At 45.0% G+C, this 21,105-nt stretch overlaps 1 protein-coding gene across 1 annotated transcript in view; it reads left to right on the plus strand.

Moving 5' to 3' along the window:
* The window catches only part of LOC134751567 (inositol 1,4,5-trisphosphate receptor), a 143,404-nt gene extending 122,504 nt beyond the window's left edge, over positions 1–20,900 (plus strand). Inside the window, exons 52-61 of the mRNA XM_063687027.1 lie at positions 149–271; positions 2,580–2,752; positions 3,267–3,431; positions 3,887–4,064; positions 4,602–4,774; positions 5,045–5,098; positions 5,581–5,746; positions 7,463–7,623; positions 9,448–9,612; positions 15,210–20,900. Of these exons, the coding sequence (XP_063543097.1) occupies positions 149–271; positions 2,580–2,752; positions 3,267–3,431; positions 3,887–4,064; positions 4,602–4,774; positions 5,045–5,098; positions 5,581–5,746; positions 7,463–7,623; positions 9,448–9,612; positions 15,210–15,302 (1,451 nt within the window). The 3' untranslated portion in view covers positions 15,303–20,900. The remainder of the gene's footprint in view (positions 1–148; positions 272–2,579; positions 2,753–3,266; positions 3,432–3,886; positions 4,065–4,601; positions 4,775–5,044; positions 5,099–5,580; positions 5,747–7,462; positions 7,624–9,447; positions 9,613–15,209) is intronic.
* Positions 20,901–21,105: the final 205 nt, after the last annotated feature.

Raw genomic sequence — 21,105 nt, forward strand, 5'->3', positions numbered from 1 at the left:
AGAAAAATGTTATGTAAATCAAAAAAAAACCAATCATTTATTGCAGACTAAAAGGTCCATACATGGTTAGCAAACATTACAATCTTATTACTAGTGTTAGTATCGAATAAAAACTAAAATAAGCTAAATAAATATATTTTGTTCGCAGGCCAACGTTTTCTGTTCTGGGTGTCATCCTACATGTCCTTATGGAGCACGATTTTATTCAACTTCGCTGTTCTAATCAACGTCATCGTTGCTTTTTTCTATCCATTTCAAGAAGAGACCCCCAGTAAGTTTATTTAAATACTTTTATATGTTATACAATCAATATTGCTAACTATGTATACATAGTGATACTTTTTTCAGACCAACTTTCTTCACTATTAAAGTAGTATTTAACTGTATATTTTTGTGCTTTCGAGTTTTCGACCGTTAGTCCTACTCTGTGAATATATAGATCATACTAAACGGACTTACTCCCATAGAAAACTACAGATGTAGTGAACAATCCTTGGCCATCGTATTTTCTCGGAATCGTTCGTATCTGTCACCCTATTTCAATCAACCTCGGTACTTTTTGTACAGAGACTGACTGAAATGAAATAGCATAACCCGTTCGTGCGTTTCCGTGAAAATACGTTGGTAAAGGCTGGCGTCCACTAGGTTCGCCGAGGCGAATCGCAATAATTCGCCTTCTATATATTGACGAAGAGCCGCGGCGCGTCGAATCGAATTTACCATTCATAGTAAATGTATGGAAGGCGAATTATTGCGATTCGATTCGATTCACCTCGACGAGTCTAGTGGACGCCAGCCTTAAATGATTATTCACTACATTTGTACAATTCATTCAGTATAAACGCGCAGTTGTCTTATGCGATAAACGCATCGTTGACCGCATGCGTCAACGGAATGTAGGAACACTGATTTAAACTTTCACGATTTTTACTCATTATTATTTACAACGACGGGACTTAATCGCGTAAAAAAAAGTTTTAACTTTTACCTCCGACGTTTCGAGGACGGCGTTGTCCCCGTGGTCTCGGAGAAGACTGGCTAAAGTTGACATCAACATCTTCTAGGCGCGCGAGTTTTTCGAACTACCCGCACTTGGTCTTGTTTATTAACTTGAACGTTTTGAGCACTAGGGATGTCACCGGGTCGACACACAATATTCGATTTTTCAACTTTCGATATTTGTTTTCGCTTACACTTGCTAATGACTGGGTTCCATGTGGATGAGATCTTAAAACCTTCGTCGCGATTGAAATTTCTATGTTTTTTGATTTCAATGGCTTCACGGATTGTAATTACGGATTGGAATGTAGGAAAAATGACAACGCACTTACCGCTGCGTTTACCGCGTAAAACAATATACCTAGTGTCATTAGATTATCTGATGTAAAATGGGTGTAAGGCCAACGCAATCCCATTTAACGCTGCGTTTATCGCATAAATAAAACAACCGCGCGCTTAAACTACATAAGTCAATCTCACGGAATATGGCTAAGTGTTAAAAATATCCTTTATATCTTGTACAAACTATCGTTTCTGACTATATTTAGATGTGCATGCTAACTTTCTAGCGTATCAGATGGTTCAGAGTGAGTTTCAGTCACCTTGCATGATTTCAAAATTATGTTAAACTTTCACCTTCCTTTCACTTTCACTGAAACTTTAAATGCTAGGCGGTCACCATGCATGCATGCATGACCATTAATCTATTGCCAGAAAAAAGTATGATAGTTATTGAATTCGTTTATAAAAATTGTATTCCCAAATTGTACCTGAACCAAATCGCAGGTTCACCAGAGTTCATATATTAATATTGATTAAAGTAAAAAGATGGTAACGCAGTGGTAAATGCCTTATTTTCATACATAACCGGGATACAGCCAAGGACCACTGAGTTACGTTGATTCAGAATATTTACAGTAATTATTTATTGAACGAAGCTATCGGGATCGATAGCCTAATTGAGCCTATTTCTCCATCACAAAACAGAAAATTAAAGTAGTGGCCAAGTATTAGTATTGTAAAATATGCTTTTTACGAAAAAGTGTCAAAAACGTATGTACAATGAAAGGTAGAATGGCCCAGGTCTTTTTTAACAAGCTAACTTGTCAATACTACTTTATCCTGATTTTTTAATTTTGTCTGTACCGCATGTTCTCTTTATCAAAACGGTAAAATTGTTTGAATATACGTTTTAACCCTTTAAAATATAATATTGATGAAACATTTGTAACCTTGACTTCGTTGTTGGAATTTCTAACCCCAACGAATACTCGTATCGTGGTCGTATGGTACTTGTAGGGGAAAGTGGGGGAAAAGTTAAATAGAAACCTTAGTTTTATTAAAATCTACGAACTTTACTAGTCTCTGTTTAATTGACTTAATTAGCTACATAAAGCTTGTCCCAGAAAAAAAATGCCGTTTGTATTCGCACCGGTTGCACAAAGACTTCTGACCAAAAGGCTCACAAGGAAAGGAGACTGTTACATGTAAAAAAATACCTGTTTTCTTATTCTTTATAAAAAGAAATCTGTATCGTTTACTTGTAAGGAATAGCCCCTGAATAGTGATAATATCGACAGAACTGGGCCAGCACCTATCGCTGGTAGTATGGTGCGTGTCCGCGTGCGCCGCCGCGCTGGTGACGTGGCTGCCGCGCTCGTCCGGCGTGCGCGCGCTGCTCGCCAGCGGCATCGTGCGGCTCATATTCAGCGCCGGGCCCGAGCCGACCTTGTGGATCCTGGGCATGCTCACGGTGAGTACATTGCGACATGCCGTCACACAGAGAAGGGGAATATCTATCTTCTCGCTCAACCTCAGCCATTCATCACGCACGGTACGGTAATTCATGTACGCTCTAATAAAAATGCTTAAATAAGATCCACCAAAGTTTAGTTAAGTGTTGTAGTTAGTATAGAGTTGACCAACGTCCTACAAATACAAATTTATAACACTTTAAATTCTCGCGTTTTGTACACATATTTAATTCTATGAACAGGTCTAATTTCAATTTCATTGTTTTTACCTTAAATCCGACGATTCAGCTGAGTTGCACCAGCTGTGGTCACGAAAAGACTGACGTCCCAGCAAAATGTCGACGAAGATATAAGTACACGACACAAAACTACACAAAAATGTTGGGGGTAGACAAAGAAATTGAATCTACCCGTTTAATGTGTATTGTCTACGGCACGACACACAACACTCGCAATCTGCACTGGTGCGAAGATATAATTCAAATTTCTGAAGAAAAAAATCTCTGGTTCCAGATAGTGGTGAAGGGCGTCCACCTCGTGTCCATCATGGGAAACCAGGGCACACTGTCCAAGGCCCCCCGGCGGGTCCTCGGGGACCCCGAGCTCGTCTACCACGGCGCGTACCTTGCCTTCTGCTTCCTGGGCATCTGTTGCCACCCTTTCTTCTTCTCGGTGCTGGTGAGTGACCAATACCCCTCATGGGCCACCAAATCGTAGTGAAGAAACTGAGAACCCTAAGGAAATATCTACAGAAGACCTCACAAGAAGTCAGCAACGAAATTATTTTTGTTTTGGTTTTACTGATAAATATCTCCATTATGCCTGAATTTTAACATTCAGAATACCGATAAAGTAAGTTGATATTTACCAAATAGAACTCTTCTTGCGTGGCTACATCGTTAGTATATTATTCTGAAACTAGAAAAAATTATCTTATGAAAGAGTTCTGAATATATGCTGTTATTGTCAACATTTTTTTTTAAATATGTGCCATTTTCAACCAAAAGGGTACTTATTGTCGGTTGTCAATAAGGCGCTATTTTCATATAGCTTCAATTCGAAATCAACCTTATCGATAAGCGACAATGTGGTACCTTTTGGTTGAAAACGTCACATGTGTTTGTTTGTTTCAGCTTCTAGACATTGTGTACCGCGAAGAGACCCTACTGAACGTGATGAGATCAGTGACACGCAACGGGCGCTCCATCCTTCTGACGGCCGTCCTGGCGCTGGTGCTGGTCTACATGTTCTCAATCGTCGGCTACATGTTCTTCCGCGACCACTTTCTGCTAAACGTCGACCGGTTGGACGGTACGCGAAACCAGTGCTCGGCCAACCGTGGCTCACGAGCGCTCCTGTTTCTAAAATTCTTAGGCAACCGAAAACCACATTTGCGGCTCTTGCTAGTGATTTTATCTGCGGTTGGCTCTTCTTCTCAGACTCAGTAGTTTGCCGATCGCTACATTAGACTGGTCCACAATAATCCTACTGACAAGGCTGTCCATAATTAACTATGTACTTAAATTATAATGCTGATGAAATTGCTTACAAATCTGTCCCAATCGAGACAAAAATAAATGATTTTAATTTAATCTTGTCTACTAATACTTAACCTTTGATTGGACCAATCATTTAGAAGAAATTGTATAAATAAAATATTACTGCTTAACCTCATTTTTGCCGTCAAGTTTATCTCAATAGAACATCCAGCCGAACTCACGGAAAACGCAATATTTTTACTAAGAATTCTCTAGTGTAGAATGTTAAGCTGATATGCTGCACACGGGATTTTCATCTAGTATTTTCTGTATCGTCTAGAATAAAAGCTAATATCCTCATATGTTTCAGACGATGACGACCCCCGCTACGACATGGACAAGTGCTCCGACGACGCCGCCAACAAGTACCTGCACGACGGCACCCCGCAGTGCTCCCGCGGACGGTTCGTGTCCGTCGGCGGCGACATCCGCGAGCGCTCCTGCGACTCGCTCATCATGTGCATAGTGAGCACGCTCAACCAGGTACGGTGTGACTGGGCAGGGTCGCCATGTGACGTCGCTACATGCCCAAGTGCCGGAGCCAAAGCTTGGACAGAAGTCGCATGCGAGAATCGAATTAAGGCTCATATAGACGGTGTGAGAACTAGCATGAAGCGGATTTCGTTATACAGTGTGTAAAAAATTTATGGGCTCTGGAGGGAGTGCCTTAAAACCTGAAACATTTTACTTAAAGGAAACATTCTTTTATTTTTAAAAAGAAACGAAACAGCATTCAGCATTGTTGAATTTCAGGGGCTGCGTAATGGCGGTGGCATCGGCGATGTGCTCCGAGCGCCCGCTAGCTGGGTAAGTACACAAACAAAAATTAAATTAAACTGAGTAACTTAATGACATCGTGACATCGATTCTGACTATTCTAATATTACACTTAATTCCAAAATGGGCCAAAGACCACGAAGAAAGACAAGTGTTTCATCCAAATCTCCTATATCGATCCACTGTCCAGTATTAACCGAACCATTTTTATACCAAAACAGAAATTTTGTTTACCAATACGTCCTGAGATAAAAAAAAATCATCATACAACTAATTTTCTCGAGTTTCAAGCTGACCTTGAATCACCTTTTTCCCGATTCACTTAATTCATGGCGGTCATTTTCTAGGTGTTCGAGTTGTTAACTTCGAAATGTACGTGCCCAAAATAGGTCCTGTTTCATGGTAGTAATTTTTTAGGTTTTCTCTGAAAATTCTGTGTCCACAGGAGCCTCTGTTTCGTGATGGTCATTTTCTAGGTTTTCGTGCTGACCTTGAAACTTCCATATCCACAGGAGCCCTTGTTCGTGGCGCGCGTGGTATACGACCTGCTGTTCTTCTTCGTGGTCATCATCATCGTTCTGAACCTCATCTTCGGCGTCATCATAGACACCTTCGCCGACCTGCGTAGCGAGAAACAGCAGAAGGAGCTCATACTGAAGAACCATTGTTTTATTTGCGGTGAGTTTACAATTAAATGAAGTTACATCATTAATAAAACAAGAGCGTGTGCCATTGAAACACCTGGTTCGTTTAGCTGCATCACTGCTGACTGCTGTACTTCCAAAATAAATCCTTGATTTCCAAGTACATGTAATGGTAATTCCCAAATCTTGCCGCTGTGAAACTTCGTGTTTTTTAGGGTTCCGTACCCAAAGGGTAAAAACGGGACCCTATTACTAAGACTCCGCTGTCCGTCCGTCTGTCCGTCTGTCTGTCTGTTACCAGGCTGTATCTCATGAACCGTGATAGCTAGACAGTTGAAATTTTCACAGATGATGAATTTCTGTTGCCGCTATAACAACAAATACTAAAAACAGAATAATATAAATATTTAAATGGGGCTCCCATACAACAAACGTGATTTTTTTGCTGTTTTTCACCGTAATGGTACGGAACCCTTCGTGCGCGAGTCCGACTCCGGTTTTTTTTTATTTGCATCACATTTACATGTAATCCTAATAGGGTATTTGGCTACTAGTCAAATTCAGTTTCTTTTTTCGAACTGTCAAAACGATTTTGCTACTATGGAATTTATATGAAACACTAGCATGTGACGTCACAATCAAATTACCTACTCTTTATAGTTTTATACGGGTTTTAAAATAGAAAATTAGTCTAAAAGTAACTGCGTCTACGTTTCTCTATTAATCTTCTGGTGCTTTATTTCATGCATGGTGTAAAATAATTTATTTTAAATACAGTCGAATACCCTATTTAATGATGCGAATCGCAGAAAAATAAATAAACAGAAACCAGGCTTTTCAACATTGATTTCATCTAAAATTGGCTAAGGCGATTAAGAGATCAGCATCTAACTAGTTTTAAGTTACAGATTCGAGTAACAAAAGGGTTATTCCATAAGGTCAAACCATTTCATCTTATTTAAGTTATTTTCAAAGTTATAAACAATTTAATACTAAAATTAGAAGTTAGTTATCAAAGAAATTAAACATACAAGGGTTGCTTGCAAAAAAAGTGTGTGCGTGTAATCTTTACGCGCGATTGAAGTAAAACTTCTTTGACGTTTATCGCTATGTTGGCACTTTGACGTGTGTCCTATTGTACGTGTGTCACTACTGAGCGTTACTTCCGTCAGAAAAAAACCTGAGTTACCCTCTAGTGGTGCCAAAAAAAGTTTTGCTTCAAAAAACCTTGAATGCAGGTGTTTATTTTAAGGCCGTTCCATCGGTTTGCCGCTGTCTTTGTCACATTTCGCAAGAAAGAACGGGAAAGAACATACGCGCCAAGTGTCAATTTTGATCGAATTTTGTCGGTTTTTATTTATTTTAAAAACGTTACCTTACAATTTCGAAATTCTAAAGCTATGAAATTACTATTTATGTTAAGATTGTTTTTTCTTCTTTTTTTGTTTATAAGTATTACATAATAAATAACCGAGTAAAGTAGGATTAAAAGTCCGAGTTAGAGGTTACTTTGGGAATTAATTGTATCGAGCGAAGTGTCATAATTCGTGTATCGGAAGCTATGTTGTTAAAGATAAATAAATAAATAAATAAATAAATAAATAAATAAATAAATAAATAAATAATATAGTCAAGAACTAAATATATTTTTTCCACGTCTACGAATATCAACGCCTCTTAGAAAAACATGATCATATAAGGAGATTTTTCGCCTTCTGGCTCAAGGAACCGCCTTCAATGGTTGTTGCAGGACTGAACAGATCAGCATTCGACAACAAAACGGTCTCGTTCGAGGAACACATAAAAAGCGAACACAATATGTGGCACTACCTTTACTTCATGGTGCTCGTGCGGGTCAAGGACCCCACGGAGTACACCGGCCCCGAGAGCTACGTGCACTCCATGATTAAGGTAATCCATACTAATTATATTATTATCCCTTTGCAAAAACGCCTTGTAATAGCCGATATTACCTATCTCCTTAGTATTACTAATGGTGTAATCGACTGCCCTGAGTTGCTAAGTAAACTGTGTTTCAAAACCCCCTCTCGTTCTAAAAGGTATCATCCCCCAATAGCAATCAAAAATGCATCTTCCAAATACAGACAGAATAGTTTTTTAACGCGCGCCAGTCGTAACCTAAATGAGTTGTCTAAAGAATTTGATGTGGATATATTCAACTGTAGAATTCCTAGCGTGAGACGTAATCTAGTGCAGAGATATTTTGAGTCTTTGGAGTGAGCGTGTTGTCGCCTTCTTGAATGCCTATTACTAGTTACTTTATTACTCTCTCTTTTTTTGTTTTTTTTCTTGCCTTTTGTCTTCATTGCTAAGTTAATTTGTATTTTAGTTACTCCCTTATTAGTTATCATTTGTATACGCTCTGTTTACATATGTGGCTGCGATAGTGCGCAACCTTAGTATAGTACCTATTAGTTTGTATCATGTCACTACCTGTGAGTTCCTATAATTGGCTTCCTGTATCAACTATAATTTTTATGTTAATGTCACAGCTGTTGGATCTCCAAATGAATAAAATAAAATAAAATAAAATAAATAATAAAATAAATGCAAAAGTCTGTCTGTCTGTCTGTGTAACCTCTTCACGCTTAAACCGCTGAACCGATATAATTGAAATTTGGCATAAATCCCTGGGGTGTTCCGCCGCTCGCTTTTGGACGGGGTGTCGGGAACGCGGCTGCCAACTTCCGATATCTATTTCCAGTGTCTTTCGATTTAATTTTCATACATATTCATTATATAGGTATGTGTCGCAAGAACAGTATTGTCGTACGGGTAAATGGATATCATAGACGTTACACAACAATATATTAACATGATATGCAGCGTATTTGTTAAGAGGCCGGTGTCGATTTTGGAGCAAAAATGTAAAATTGATAGATTTAGTCGTTGAAATTATACACGTTTTGTTACGTAATATCTAAATAACAAGTATTGGTTTCTATTAGCACGCCTTCTCATCTTGCCTTTTAATAAAAAGGTCGCGAGCGTGCGTCACCGGTAATATATGAAGAGAAGGGGCAGTTTTTAAAAAATCATCAAAAAATTATGTTAGTGAATTATACAAATTTATGTGAAAGAATAGTTTCATCAAATGTTGTAGATTGTTTCAGTATCAAAATTACGTTGAAATAAAGTAGATTTTCAGAGAAATTGTAACTTGTTTTGAAGTAATTTCTGGAGAAAATTGAATTCGTTTAACTTTCATTTCCTCGAACTCTAAGTCATATAACAAAAATGTTATCTGATAAAGGTCAAGTACAGAATATGTGTAATACAAATTTACCATTTTTAGCAGTCCAAACTTTACAAAATTTACAAATAAGAGCGACAAAATCAGTGCTTTACGCGGGTTTACCTAAACGTCCTTCAGAAAAAAAATCATTACTAATTTAGTGAATCTGTTTTAAAAAAAATTGATCTAATAAAAGGCAAGATAAGAAGACGTGCTAATAGAAACCAGTACTTGTTATTGCAATTAGGTAACAAAAGGTTTACAATTTCACCGACTAAATCTATCAATTTTACATTTTTGCGACTAAAATCGACACCGGCCTCTTAAGGATATACGGGAACTCTTAAAGGAGAGTTGTTTTCGGTTTTCTAGTACATTGAGTATTCAATATTTGCCCTTCAATATTTATCAATATTGTTACTTCCTCTTCATGTTCGCCAGGTTTACGTTTGACGGACTCTGATCTTTTTTTATCCCAGTCGAACAACCTGGAGTGGTTCCCGCGGCTGCGCGCCCTCTCGCTCATGGGCGGCGGCGAGGGCGAGGGCGGCGAGCTGGAGCTGCGCAACCTGCAGGCGCAGCTCGAGCGTGCGCAGCAAGCCGTGCGCGCACTCACCGACCTACTCACGGAGCTGCGCGACCAGGTACCGACAACTGTCCCTGATGGGCTGCGGCGAGCTGGAGCTGCGCAACCTGCAGGCGCAGCTCGAGCGTGCGCAGCAAGCCGTGCGCGCACTCACCGACCTACTCACGGAGCTGCGCGACCAGGTACCGACAACTGTCCCTGATGGGCTGCGGCGAGCTGGAGCTGCGCAACCTGCAGGCGCAGCTCGAGCGTGCGCAGCAAGCCGTGCGCGCACTCACCGACCTACTCACGGAGCTGCGCGACCAGGTACCGACAACTGTCCCTGATGGGCTGCGGCGAGCTGGAGCTGCGCAACCTGCAGGCGCAGCTCGAGCGTGCGCAGCAAGCCGTGCGCGCACTCACCGACCTACTCACGGAGCTGCGCGACCAGGTACCGACAACTGTCCCTGATGGGCTGCGGCGAGCTGGAGCTGCGCAACCTGCAGGCGCAGCTCGAGCGTGCGCAGCAAGCCGTGCGCGCACTCACCGACCTACTCACGGAGCTGCGCGACCAGGTACCGACAACTGTCCCTGATGGGCTGCGGCGAGCTGGAGCTGCGCAACCTGCAGGCGCAGCTCGAGCGTGCGCAGCAAGCCGTGCGCGCACTCACCGACCTACTCACGGAGCTGCGCGACCAGGTACCGACAACTGTCCCTGATGGGCTGCGGCGAGCTGGAGCTGCGCAACCTGCAGGCGCAGCTCGAGCGTGCGCAGCAAGCCGTGCGCGCACTCACCGACCTACTCACGGAGCTGCGCGACCAGGTACCGACAACTGTCCCTGATGGGCTGCGGCGAGCTGGAGCTGCGCAACCTGCAGGCGCAGCTCGAGCGTGCGCAGCAAGCCGTGCGCGCACTCACCGACCTACTCACGGAGCTGCGCGACCAGGTACCGACAACTGTCCCTGATGGGCTGCGGCGAGCTGGAGCTGCGCAACCTGCAGGCGCAGCTCGAGCGTGCGCAGCAAGCCGTGCGCGCACTCACCGACCTACTCACGGAGCTGCGCGACCAGGTACCGACAACTGTCCCTGATGGGCTGCGGCGAGCTGGAGCTGCGCAACCTGCAGGCGCAGCTCGAGCGTGCGCAGCAAGCCGTGCGCGCACTCACCGACCTACTCACGGAGCTGCGCGACCAGGTACCGACAACTGTCCCTGATGGGCTGCGGCGAGCTGGAGCTGCGCAACCTGCAGGCGCAGCTCGAGCGTGCGCAGCAAGCCGTGCGCGCACTCACCGACCTACTCACGGAGCTGCGCGACCAGGTACCGACAACTGTCCCTGATGGGCTGCGGCGAGCTGGAGCTGCGCAACCTGCAGGCGCAGCTCGAGCGTGCGCAGCAAGCCGTGCGCGCACTCACCGACCTACTCACGGAGCTGCGCGACCAGGTACCGACAACTGTCCCTGATGGGCTGCGGCGAGCTGGAGCTGCGCAACCTGCAGGCGCAGCTCGAGCGTGCGCAGCAAGCCGTGCGCGCACTCACCGACCTACTCACGGAGCTGCGCGACCAGGTACCGACAACTGTCCCTGATGGGCTGCGGCGAGCTGGAGCTGCGCAACCTGCAGGCGCAGCTCGAGCGTGCGCAGCAAGCCGTGCGCGCACTCACCGACCTACTCACGGAGCTGCGCGACCAGGTACCGACAACTGTCCCTGATGGGCTGCGGCGAGCTGGAGCTGCGCAACCTGCAGGCGCAGCTCGAGCGTGCGCAGCAAGCCGTGCGCGCACTCACCGACCTACTCACGGAGCTGCGCGACCAGGTACCGACAACTGTCCCTGATGGGCTGCGGCGAGCTGGAGCTGCGCAACCTGCAGGCGCAGCTCGAGCGTGCGCAGCAAGCCGTGCGCGCACTCACCGACCTACTCACGGAGCTGCGCGACCAGGTACCGACAACTGTCCCTGATGGGCTGCGGCGAGCTGGAGCTGCGCAACCTGCAGGCGCAGCTCGAGCGTGCGCAGCAAGCCGTGCGCGCACTCACCGACCTACTCACGGAGCTGCGCGACCAGGTACCGACAACTGTCCCTGATGGGCTGCGGCGAGCTGGAGCTGCGCAACCTGCAGGCGCAGCTCGAGCGTGCGCAGCAAGCCGTGCGCGCACTCACCGACCTACTCACGGAGCTGCGCGACCAGGTACCGACAACTGTCCCTGATGGGCTGCGGCGAGCTGGAGCTGCGCAACCTGCAGGCGCAGCTCGAGCGTGCGCAGCAAGCCGTGCGCGCACTCACCGACCTACTCACGGAGCTGCGCGACCAGGTACCGACAACTGTCCCTGATGGGCTGCGGCGAGCTGGAGCTGCGCAACCTGCAGGCGCAGCTCGAGCGTGCGCAGCAAGCCGTGCGCGCACTCACCGACCTACTCACGGAGCTGCGCGACCAGGTACCGACAACTGTCCCTGATGGGCTGCGGCGAGCTGGAGCTGCGCAACCTGCAGGCGCAGCTCGAGCGTGCGCAGCAAGCCGTGCGCGCACTCACCGACCTACTCACGGAGCTGCGCGACCAGGTACCGACAACTGTCCCTGATGGGCTGCGGCGAGCTGGAGCTGCGCAACCTGCAGGCGCAGCTCGAGCGTGCGCAGCAAGCCGTGCGCGCACTCACCGACCTACTCACGGAGCTGCGCGACCAGGTACCGACAACTGTCCCTGATGGGCTGCGGCGAGCTGGAGCTGCGCAACCTGCAGGCGCAGCTCGAGCGTGCGCAGCAAGCCGTGCGCGCACTCACCGACCTACTCACGGAGCTGCGCGACCAGGTACCGACAACTGTCCCTGATGGGCTGCGGCGAGCTGGAGCTGCGCAACCTGCAGGCGCAGCTCGAGCGTGCGCAGCAAGCCGTGCGCGCACTCACCGACCTACTCACGGAGCTGCGCGACCAGGTACCGACAACTGTCCCTGATGGGCTGCGGCGAGCTGGAGCTGCGCAACCTGCAGGCGCAGCTCGAGCGTGCGCAGCAAGCCGTGCGCGCACTCACCGACCTACTCACGGAGCTGCGCGACCAGGTACCGACAACTGTCCCTGATGGGCTGCGGCGAGCTGGAGCTGCGCAACCTGCAGGCGCAGCTCGAGCGTGCGCAGCAAGCCGTGCGCGCACTCACCGACCTACTCACGGAGCTGCGCGACCAGGTACCGACAACTGTCCCTGATGGGCTGCGGCGAGCTGGAGCTGCGCAACCTGCAGGCGCAGCTCGAGCGTGCGCAGCAAGCCGTGCGCGCACTCACCGACCTACTCACGGAGCTGCGCGACCAGGTACCGACAACTGTCCCTGATGGGCTGCGGCGAGCTGGAGCTGCGCAACCTGCAGGCGCAGCTCGAGCGTGCGCAGCAAGCCGTGCGCGCACTCACCGACCTACTCACGGAGCTGCGCGACCAGGTACCGACAACTGTCCCTGATGGGCTGCGGCGAGCTGGAGCTGCGCAACCTGCAGGCGCAGCTCGAGCGTGCGCAGCAAGCCGTGCGCGCACTCACCGACCTACTCACGGAGCTGCGCGACCAGGTACCGACAACTGTCCCTGATGGGCTGCGGCGAGCTGGAGCTGCGCAACCTGCAGGCGCAGCTCGAGCGTGCGCAGCAAGCCGTGCGCGCACTCACCGACCTACTCACGGAGCTGCGCGACCAGGTACCGACAACTGTCCCTGATGGGCTGCGGCGAGCTGGAGCTGCGCAACCTGCAGGCGCAGCTCGAGCGTGCGCAGCAAGCCGTGCGCGCACTCACCGACCTACTCACGGAGCTGCGCGACCAGGTACCGACAACTGTCCCTGATGGGCTGCGGCGAGCTGGAGCTGCGCAACCTGCAGGCGCAGCTCGAGCGTGCGCAGCAAGCCGTGCGCGCACTCACCGACCTACTCACGGAGCTGCGCGACCAGGTACCGACAACTGTCCCTGATGGGCTGCGGCGAGCTGGAGCTGCGCAACCTGCAGGCGCAGCTCGAGCGTGCGCAGCAAGCCGTGCGCGCACTCACCGACCTACTCACGGAGCTGCGCGACCAGGTACCGACAACTGTCCCTGATGGGCTGCGGCGAGCTGGAGCTGCGCAACCTGCAGGCGCAGCTCGAGCGTGCGCAGCAAGCCGTGCGCGCACTCACCGACCTACTCACGGAGCTGCGCGACCAGGTACCGACAACTGTCCCTGATGGGCTGCGGCGAGCTGGAGCTGCGCAACCTGCAGGCGCAGCTCGAGCGTGCGCAGCAAGCCGTGCGCGCACTCACCGACCTACTCACGGAGCTGCGCGACCAGGTACCGACAACTGTCCCTGATGGGCTGCGGCGAGCTGGAGCTGCGCAACCTGCAGGCGCAGCTCGAGCGTGCGCAGCAAGCCGTGCGCGCACTCACCGACCTACTCACGGAGCTGCGCGACCAGGTACCGACAACTGTCCCTGATGGGCTGCGGCGAGCTGGAGCTGCGCAACCTGCAGGCGCAGCTCGAGCGTGCGCAGCAAGCCGTGCGCGCACTCACCGACCTACTCACGGAGCTGCGCGACCAGGTACCGACAACTGTCCCTGATGGGCTGCGGCGAGCTGGAGCTGCGCAACCTGCAGGCGCAGCTCGAGCGTGCGCAGCAAGCCGTGCGCGCACTCACCGACCTACTCACGGAGCTGCGCGACCAGGTACCGACAACTGTCCCTGATGGGCTGCGGCGAGCTGGAGCTGCGCAACCTGCAGGCGCAGCTCGAGCGTGCGCAGCAAGCCGTGCGCGCACTCACCGACCTACTCACGGAGCTGCGCGACCAGGTACCGACAACTGTCCCTGATGGGCTGCGGCGAGCTGGAGCTGCGCAACCTGCAGGCGCAGCTCGAGCGTGCGCAGCAAGCCGTGCGCGCACTCACCGACCTACTCACGGAGCTGCGCGACCAGGTACCGACAACTGTCCCTGATGGGCTGCGGCGAGCTGGAGCTGCGCAACCTGCAGGCGCAGCTCGAGCGTGCGCAGCAAGCCGTGCGCGCACTCACCGACCTACTCACGGAGCTGCGCGACCAGGTACCGACAACTGTCCCTGATGGGCTGCGGCGAGCTGGAGCTGCGCAACCTGCAGGCGCAGCTCGAGCGTGCGCAGCAAGCCGTGCGCGCACTCACCGACCTACTCACGGAGCTGCGCGACCAGGTACCGACAACTGTCCCTGATGGGCTGCGGCGAGCTGGAGCTGCGCAACCTGCAGGCGCAGCTCGAGCGTGCGCAGCAAGCCGTGCGCGCACTCACCGACCTACTCACGGAGCTGCGCGACCAGGTACCGACAACTGTCCCTGATGGGCTGCGGCGAGCTGGAGCTGCGCAACCTGCAGGCGCAGCTCGAGCGTGCGCAGCAAGCCGTGCGCGCACTCACCGACCTACTCACGGAGAAAAAAAAAGAAGTTAAAATTTCAAATTAGTCCCCAAAATAGCAGACCCCGTAGCCCGTAGTACAAACAGCAACTCTCTCTTAACTGTCCATCGGTGGACCTTATGCCTTTTACAATAAGGTATACGAACTATCAGTTAACAGTGTGGGCGATGGTACCAACGACTAACAAGTAATGTTTATTTATTTATTTATTATTTATTATTATTCGGAGATCCAACAGCTGTTAACATGTCAATAGGTTTTATATGTTACCTGATAACGTCACGTTTCCACAGATGACGGAGCAAAGGAAGCAGAAGCAGCGCATAGGCCTGCTGAACTCCACGTCTGCCTACCTCCAGACCCTGCAGATGAACCTCCCGCCGTGAGCACGGCGACCTGTTCCGTGTGGGGACCGTGGCCGGCAGTCTTAACTAGCTTGGTTCACCAGGCAATCTTCTACTTTAATTTCTAAGTAATTGGGGATAGTTTAGCTTTTTTTTTTACCTGTAAGGATTAAGAAGCATGGCTTTGAGCATTGAAACTATCAAATGGTTTGTTGCAGTTCTTGACGTATTTTGTGCACTTGTGACAGTAATAGTGTGTCTAAGGATGAATAGGACAGTTGGATAACAACCCTAAGCTAACTTTGCTCCGATTTTAACAGAACAAAATGAGAGAAATGCCATGCAGAAGCTTGCTCCCACTGGAAACTGTCCACTATCATAGCCCGCTACATAAAAGAAAATGAACTGTCATTTCAATCAATTTACGTCAAAAACGTTGCTTTCTGTTGAAAATGTGACTGAATTAATTCGAAATGAACTTACAAGCAACTCGCTAGTATATATCCTCAAATGCTGTATAATTATTTATAAAATGGTATTTTTTAAACTAAAGTAACCAAAATTTAGTCGCAATTTTGTATTCCGATTTATTTTTCATTTATTTTTTCGAAAATTTTAATTGTTAGGTTGTTAAGACTGGGCCAGAGTCCCCACGCCGGCGTATTGCGACTTGAGATCTTATCGCAAAAAAGAAGTCGCCGTGTCGCTCCTACCGTGCAACGGTTACCCATTTTAAAGTAAGAGAAATCAGAGTAGTTAGATGATCATTATTTACTCTTGACAATATGGACTAGATTTTGAATTATTAGGCAAAATTTTGAAATAAAATAATTGATAGATTAAAATGTCTTGAGCGTAGATTTAGAGTAAAAGTTTATAAAGGAAAAGTTTTCGTGTATAAAAAAGGTGCGTTACCGAATTATTGCTTATAATCGTATTAATTGTGTATGGGTTTTTGGTACCAGGAATTTTGTATATGTACACGATTAAGTTTTTGTCTAATGATTCAGTTCTATGAAGTAACATTTTAAATATGCTCAATCATGGAAAGCAATATTTATTATAAATTAAGGTAACTCGTTAGAATTACTTTCTAATGTGTCAAATATTATAACCTCTCTACTGCTCGCACAATCAAATATAGACATGGTCTATATATTAAGGATTAATTCGATTTAAACATGATTCCGAAATACGTATATTGACATTTTTAAAGCTATGACTATGACATATGAACTCTAAAATAAGAAAATATTAGTCAAATTTTAACGTAGAAACTACAGATCTTATGACGTAGCATGGTGATCGCCGATTAGAAGTTTTATAACACTTCTGTCGGCTGACAATTGGTGTTGTAATAGACTACTAAAGGTAGTGAAGTAGTGTGTAGATATATATGAATTGTACACGGAACGTGTAAGAGAGATTTATTATTACTTCAACTCCCATTGCACAAGTTCAATATGACATTTACGGATTAATAGAAAATACTTATAAACTGTGTCCTTCTCTGAAAAATGAACCTTAGCACCTCGCAACAAGTTATTTTTGCTACTTTATCGCAAGGTGCGTGTGTCTTTTCCCAAAGATCGCCACAAATATTTAAACAATTTTACCAAATATGTAATAGCGTTGAATTTTGAAAATGGCCAATCAGCCAAATATATATATATCTATTAGGATGAAATCATTGCAACGGATTAACTGTTAACGTCAGTCCGTTTTACAGACGACCGTCACATCTTTTGATAATTAGCGGTTGCCTGCTAAACATTTTATGATATCTTCGGGAACTTTGCGAGTGGGAAATACTAAATTGGAATCATTCTTATGTGGAGTTACTATTTTAAGCTAAACGGGTAGATGTAGACATATCTTCGATCAATGATATTCGATATATGCATAGTTTGTACGTCTTGTTACACTCACTCTGTATTTCATGAGGTTTTTATACATTTATGGACTTAGAACAGAACAAAATAATATTTATTTAGCCTCTCCCTTCCTATCGACGCAACGGGTCAGCAATGATAATTGAAATACAATAATTTTAACTAAGTATTAAGTCGTCTGAGGACGGGCAAATATAAATTGACTGAAGGGCAGTAAGTATAACTTTGACTTTGGACCTATCGGAAATTGATTGATAATTCATATCTAGAGTTAAAAGTGTTATTTATCTATCTTCTTCACGTGCCATCTCCGTCCAGGTCGGCGACCATATGTCTATATGTCTCTCTATGTGTCATGCGAATTAGTCTATCTATGCTCTTCACTATATTTATCTATGAGATGCTTATATAAAACTACATCATTTTCAATACCAGTAATGCTACTAAGGTCAAAACAAGGAATATTTCTACGTATTATATACGTAATTTAAAAAAGATACTTTAATAACACGTGTAGAAGGTCCATATTTGTATAAAAAAACCATTTTGAGTAGGGATCCTCTTCGCTGAAACGTCCACTAATGAGGGAAGGATGGTAGACCCTTGTCCCGACGTTCGAATTCAATTAGAACAAATTTCATCGTTCTAGTATCCGATACAGGGATAGAAAAGTATATGTCATGACATTTTTGTGAAATACATATACTGTTTATGTCGTTGATAAGATTATTAACTCGAAATAATTAAATTAAGTCTTTGTTATCGACCACCTTTATCTTGTTCGTGGTTGTTTTTTGTATATTATCAATATCAATCTTAACAATTTAGGTAGGAACGTAATCTACAATATTTTCTTTAAAAAATATATCACATCAGTGACAAAACTCCAAGCCCGCCTGAATGTAAGCGGGTACTATGAACTCCAACTTCAGACTGTTTTTTATTTTTATCGTAACTGTAACTAATAAGGGATGGCTCACGTTCAAACGGTCCGGACGGAGAAATCCGGCACTTAGTTTTCTATGACGAATGATCTGTGACCACGTGATGTTTTATAAAGAGAAATGTGTCGGACTTCAAACCCGGACCGTTCTAGTCTATTATAGCATGAGTCATCCTTAAAACTCTTTCATAAAAAAACACAAACTTTTCTATCCCTTATCGGTTTAGTGTTCAAAGATTAGAATTAATGATTGTTGTCGGGGAGCTTCGTCCTGAGGGCCTACCGCAAACCACGTTCGACGTGTTGCCTCTCTGTCGCACTTATTAATTCGTACGTAAGTGTGACAGGGAGGCAACACGTCGAACGTGGTTCGCGGTAGGCGATCAGTTTCCGCCGTCTCGGCACTTTCGTTCGCGTAGGGTAGTTGTTAGTGTTGATTATTATGTATGATATTACCGCGGGCCAACTTACTCTAGAATTTCTACTTCTACCATGTGCTGCATTATTCGTTTATTTCTCCTTGCTTTTGTATTAATTAATTAAGTATAATTATTCTACATAAAACTGCTTAACGGGCAATAAATATTAATGTCAGGAAAATGAACAAGAACTGTGTTCTAATGTTTTCACTGTTTTCTTAGCCGTTTAAATACTTATTTTTAAAGTACGTTGTATAGAAATATAACTTAGTATTGAAATTGAAAAATGCTTTTAACTATTTTTAAATCGTGATATTTTACAACTATAGGCAACGTGAGTATTTAAAGGGTTAAATTCTTGTTGTTATTATCACTATCCCTTCCATTAGTACAGTCAGCGTTCTATAAATATACTGTAGCCGACTGTTCCGAAGCTCCCCTTATTTCGGATGTGCAATAAGTAATAGCTCAAAATCTGTTACCTATTTACCTTAGTTAGAGAGTATCGAATTTTATTCAAATCTTGTAAAGATCTGTATCGTGTGGCTAAATTGTATTTTTGTTAATTATTTTATTATATGCGTAGTGTACGGGTGTTTCATTTTACGTTTGTAATTTGTGTGCCTGTTTGGTAGCCGCTGATACTGCTTTTAGCACTAAACATAAAAAAAATTGAAATAAATGTATGAATTGTTTTAATGTGTTAACTGACAATTCGTGTATCTTATTGCAAATACATAAGGGCCACAGATGGTCAGTGAAGGTTTCTGGGTTTAGTATCTTAATGACTCGTGTACATAATCCGTCAGAAAAATACGCGTCATCAAGGGAAAAAATGTGTCGGCACTTTATGACTATCGACATAAAATCGTAAAATGCCTAATCTTGTTCTTACTGCAGAAGTGTGTGTGATTTGGACTTCTATGGCGTCCTTACTCAGGATGAGTTGCCGCGGTGCGCTACGCATGTTTTTTTATTATAATTTATTATAATCGCCGAATGTTGAGTTTTTTAAATGTCATGTGATGTTTGTCGACCTGTCTGGCCTAGTGGGTAGTGCCTATGAAGCCGATGGTCCTGGGTTGGAATCCCGGTAAGGGCATTTATTTAAGTGATGACACAGATGTTTATATAATATATATCATTATCTAAGTACCCACAAGCCTTCTTGAGCGTACCGTGTGGCTTAGTCAGTTTATGTAAAAAAATGTCCTATAATATTTATTTATTGTATTGAAATGTTATTAGTGACTAATTCAGAAATGTCAGTGCTAATGCAATATTAGCGGCTTCAAGTTAGCTTAAGTGAAAGTTTTCGACGAGAGTTGTTCAGTAAATGACAAATAGTTTAATGACGGAATTGGATCTAACGTAGGGTTAATATCGAATAACAACACTGTTTCTCGGTTGTACTCGTTGTTTGTAATGGCTGTAGGAATAATTACTGTATTAGGAAAATCAAAAAGATTACTTAAAGATAAATTTGTTTTATGAATAAAAAATATTATGATCTTACCTTAGCTATGATGTTTTTGCCATCGTAGTTTTTCATTAGGCACCATTTTTTTTAGTTTATTAATAGTAGTATTTTAAACTGGTACGTATTTTATTTCTGTACCTTTTTTATGGTGTACCGAAACTACACTTGTCTATTTTTTCGATAATTGATTTAGTGACATGAATCTATCTTCATAATAAGTTTATTTGTTAGTTTCTCTACAGCCAAAACACGCCATTGAGCATTTTCAAAACCAGTGCCATCTCTAGTGCCGCGACATACAGACAAGCAAACATTTATGCCAAATATACTTCCTTACCCCTGTGTACTTAACTCTTTTATTGTAAAATGTATATTTATTATCGTGTTTTTAGTCGAACGGCTATTATATATTTTATCAGTGACTGTTTCTACTTATTTCGACTTATTACCTATTTTCGATTTTCCTTAGAAAATCTGTCACTAAAAATCGTTATTTTTGTTATTGTCTTTAACATTCCCAAAGTCTTTATTACTATCGAATTTTATATAAATCTGTTACTAGCCTTCTAGATCTCTATCGATCCAAGTGAATCTATATCTATATACATAGAAAAAATTTATAGCAATATTATGGTATTTATTGCACAGATACATTCCTAGTGTATTTTTTATATAATTTATTCTATTTAAACTAGCGTTGATCTGTATTTTGGAATCTAAAAGTCAAATTATTGGATCTTATATTTGTACTAACGTAGACGGGCGGCGACACGATCCGACACGATTAGTCGTGTCGTAGCCGTGTCGTGTCGTGCGTCGCCCTCGCGGTGTTTTATTGTGATTGCCGTTGTGATGTACGCAATAAAACATGTTTTGTTTTACTGAAAAATAAAGATATGGCACAAACACTTGTTTTATTTATTTTTGCTTTCATTAGTTGCTATTTCTCTTGATTCTTTTCCCACTAGAGCCATCGCGAATAGTACTAAATAGAAAAGATTACTAGCCTACTTAAGTCAAATGGCAGTCATATGTGTGTTTGTTTTTTTAGAGAAAAGGTAGTAAAAAAAAACACTAAATGTTCGGTTAGTACTCGGTAAGGGTGGTATTA

The sequence above is a fragment of the Cydia strobilella genome, chromosome 22 (genome assembly GCF_947568885.1).
Source record: "Cydia strobilella chromosome 22, ilCydStro3.1, whole genome shotgun sequence".
Taxonomy (NCBI): domain Eukaryota; kingdom Metazoa; phylum Arthropoda; class Insecta; order Lepidoptera; family Tortricidae; genus Cydia; species Cydia strobilella.